Source organism: Lygodium microphyllum, chromosome 13 (assembly GCF_053477565.2).
Source record: "Lygodium microphyllum isolate KBCC chromosome 13, Lygodium_microphyllum_v1.1.10, whole genome shotgun sequence".
Lineage (NCBI taxonomy): Eukaryota > Viridiplantae > Streptophyta > Polypodiopsida > Schizaeales > Lygodiaceae > Lygodium > Lygodium microphyllum.
This window is the reverse complement of record NC_141147.1, coordinates 54144049-54147837: the sequence shown is the minus strand read 5'-3', so window position 1 is coordinate 54147837 and position 3789 is coordinate 54144049. Positions and strand designations below refer to the sequence as shown.

The window sequence follows — 3789 nt, the reverse complement described above, 5'->3', positions numbered from 1 at the left end:
TATGTAAAATATATTGTAATAAATAATTAATTAAAAGTTAGACTGGTTACACACCAAATGGCAAACACCCAACCCATGTAATAAATAATTAATTAAAAGTTAGGCTGGTTACACACCAAATGGCAAACACCCAACCCTTGCCTAGAGTAAGGACGTGCAATTTTTGAAACTAGGTGCAAACATGGACACAAAGCTTTTACCCACAAAAAGGACACATTTCACAAAATAAATTATTACATTTCTAACTTTTTTTATTGGTTTCAAATACAAAAAATGCACCCTTCCCATCACTTTACAAACTAGGCAAGGGAAACTCCATGTCCTAAAGTAGGCATGGAGTAGGCATGGAGTTTACTTGTTCAATAGGTAAACAAGTCATGTCCTCTCTAATATACAAAGGACTACATATGCTTGACCTAAAAGGAAGTATTTTGATTGGTTAATACTTGCCGGGCGAGCATCTTGCCATTTGGTGTGTAATTGGCCTTAGTACAATGAAGGGAGCTCAATCTATTCACCTTGTGTACTATGAAGCCAAACGACTATCCTCTCTTTTGAAAATTTATCATAGCCTCGGATTATTTTTTACTTAAATTGTCAATGATTCTTTTCAATGTGTTGGCTGTAACACCAGTATTTTATCTCTTTTGAAAATCAAAATTAATTACTTTGGAATCTTCCCTTTACTTTTGTTTGGTTGAGAAAACAAAATTTCATGAGCTTAAATAATAACCATTAGACTTCTTAAATTCAAATTGCTTATCCAAGTTAACGGTTAAGGTATATATAATTTCTTTCACTCAAAGAAAGCATGTTAGGATATTTTGATATTTTCATCAAGTAGACTTAGTTATTAATGGAGGGCTCACAAAAATGTGACAATGAGGTGCCAATAGAGTGACACTTGAAATAGATTGTTTAGAGGTTTTACAAAATGGAAAACACAAACATTTTTTTATGTGTTTTTGGACCAACAAAGAAAACAAAATTTTTTTATTTCTTACATAATCTTGATTTCAGAATTTTTGGCGAAGAATCATAGATGTGCTAAAAATTAATACTGTATCAATCTATAAGGAAAAGTTTCAGAGACAATATGAGAATTTGGTACAACGAGAAATATGAAAAGAATGTGTTGAATAACATGAAACTATACCCTGCCCTTGAAGCTGCAAAAGACAAGTAAATGGTGACCTCAGTAATAAAATACACCTGACAAGGAGTACATAGATGCTCTACACTTGTACTTATGATAAGAACCTACCCATACTTCGGGTTTTCAAGAGTCTTTGTACAATGAGAAGAAAATTTCCCCAAAAGAGCAGAGTCTCAATGGCTCTATTCTGGTTAGAGCACAAAAACAAAATGATGGATACAGCTTTGGAACACGAGCATACATCTCTAACAATGTCTGCAGGAGTACACAAAGGCAATAAACTGACCCAACGCAGTGCAGCCAACGCTGAGAGCAGGTAGCTCAAGACCACCAAGGGTCTTCTCCAGTCCTAAAGTCAGTCTCAGACCATGGAGACAGAATCACTTTCCCATCATCGACATCCACGTGTGCGAGGGCTAGAGACTGCATGGACCACAAGAGATAAGTTAACCAAAGCCTCCATGGGACCATGTAACAATGTAGACATTTAAGAAAGAAACATGAGAGCATCCCCGAGCCAGTAGCACCTTGCCCCCAACCGCACCTAGCTACATATGTGATCCCTCCCTCACAGAAGGCATGATGATAACGTGATTCATAGTGTGGGAAATACACTGGAAATTTTTCTTAAACTTTTTGTGGTTGACTGGGTTAGATCCAAACGCTTACCAGTGGAGCTGGCCCTCTAACAACTTTCCCTTGATTGTTGTACTGAGAACCATGGCAGGGGCAAATAAACTTGTTCTCTGCTGGATTCCAGGGAACAACGCATCCAAGATGAGTGCATACACCATTAATACCGTATGTGGCAAGTGTTCCATCGTTTTCGACAACCAGGTATGTCGGGTCTCCCTGCAGATCATCACAGTACAAACTTCTGAGACGCACCGAGTCAAGTGTCGCCTGTGATACAAATTGAAGATCATGGCCAAAATGGTCAATGTTCTGCAGGAATATACCTTCAAGCCTTGGCTAAGCGTCCTATCACCCGGGGGGTGAGTTTTTAGCCAAGCAGATGCTATGATGTCATTCCCAACAGCATCCTTTGCAACAAGTCCAGCATTACCACCTCCAGAGCTGATGAACAAAAAGGAATCCAAAGTTGAGCCAATGTAGCTTCTCTCTGTTGAAAGCAAGACTGAATCGATCTACATCATGTGCGACTGATTTAATCATCATACAGCAGCAATCCTGGCTTACCTTGGAGGAACAAAGAAGAGCAGATACGGTCCAAGGGCTCCTGCTGTAGGAAGGGATATGGCCCCCAGAAGCAGTAAGTTCAACAATTGTCTCTTCCCCATGTCTGGAACCCTTGCCGGAGCTGTTGCCATGCTAACGATTTTACCAGCGTTCCTTCTCTTTGCAACTTGCCCTTTCAATGGAGCAAAGGGTAATGACTGTGGGGCGAAGACACCATTGTTGGAGGATGAAATCTGGTGATCGAGGCCAAAACATCAGTCTACTTTATAGAACATACATAGAAGTCCTGTGGATAACGTTTTCAGTTTGAAGTGAATCCAGGCGCGACAAGCGGTAAAGGCATCTTTACTCAGAGTCTAAAGCTTTCGCTGCTTGAGAGTGAATATACAAATGACAGGCACACCGACCACAGAAGTGCGCAATCATACATCAGACAACGATCACCTTACGCAGATGACCAATGCACTCAAAGGCAGTCATCCTGAACCTACCATTGCTGAGTTCATGTATAGACGGCATAGTATTCACCATTTATATACCAAAACAAGGATAATGAAGACGCCTATGTACAATCATTCTAAAAACTGCCATTGTTTGTGTGCAATACCGATAGCGTTCACACAAGTCCACTATGAATATGTTAATAATAAACGCATCTAGATCTACTAGAAATTAAAAACACTGTCTGTGTGTGTGTGTGTGTGTGTTTTCTTCATTGCGTGAAAGTTCACTGGCGAGAATAAGCTCAAAATGTCGCCAAGAACATATAGTTCTCACCACTTATAGGATAATCCATAAAGCCACGGAAGCGCGAGACAAGCAACCAAGACGAGAGGAAGCACGGTTGTACCTTAGAGTGAAGGGAAATTGACGAAGCTCCAGCGCAGAGACTGGAGACTGCAGCCATGGCTCTATCAATGCCAATGACACGGGCAACAACGATAAGGGGCCTGTCTGATGGATCGCCGGTTCTAGCAAGTCACGCACCCTCGACAAAATGGAGGAGGAGGAGGAAGACGAAAGGAATGGAGATGGTGGAGAGACAAAGGATAAGTCTCGACCGAAGAGGAAAAAGCGAGGGAAGGACTTCTGTCGTCGAACCACTTCCACATATCTGATAAGATCGCTCCCCACCGTCCGACCTGTCACCCCCATCCAACGGCCCTCTTCTCCCCTTTTTCCTCCTCCTCAAACCTTGAGCATCATAGGTTTATTTGTAAACATTTTTAGGCCCCCAAAGCCATAGGGTAAGGGAGCCACAAGAGTGTCACCAAAATGAACACGCATTGATTATCGTATAAGCAATCCAAACTTGTGGCCAACTTGAGGTAAGATTGATTGCAGAAGTGTGTGCATTAGACCACACCTCGCTTCAAGTGATATGCAAAATTACGATGGCTTCTCCAGCTAATGAGGGCCCACCACCCTTCAAG

General features: G+C 41.4%; 1 protein-coding gene across 4 annotated transcripts; it reads right to left on the bottom strand.

The window, feature by feature from the left end:
• Positions 1 to 1071: 1071 nt before the first annotated feature.
• Positions 1072 to 3434, bottom strand: PETC (photosynthetic electron transfer C). Of its 4 annotated transcripts, XR_015692855.1 has the most exons (7): positions 3207 to 3434; positions 2357 to 2589; positions 2116 to 2233; positions 1826 to 2008; positions 1443 to 1579; positions 1265 to 1343; positions 1072 to 1169 (listed from the first exon to the last, which is right to left on the bottom strand). XR_015692855.1 is itself a non-coding variant. In XM_087691080.1 (6 exons), exons 1-5 carry the CDS (start codon positions 3261 to 3263, stop codon positions 1478 to 1480), a joined length of 693 nt encoding a protein of 230 aa, XP_087547206.1. In that variant the 5' UTR covers positions 3264 to 3434; the 3' UTR covers positions 1248 to 1343; positions 1443 to 1477. The 4 variants fall into 4 exon arrangements, 2 of the variants coding, with proteins under 2 accessions (XP_087547206.1, XP_087547205.1); XR_015692854.1 differs by having other exon boundaries at positions 1265 to 1579; XM_087691080.1 differs by lacking the exon at positions 1072 to 1169 and having other exon boundaries at positions 1248 to 1343.
• Between the last annotated feature and the right edge of the window lie 355 nt (positions 3435 to 3789).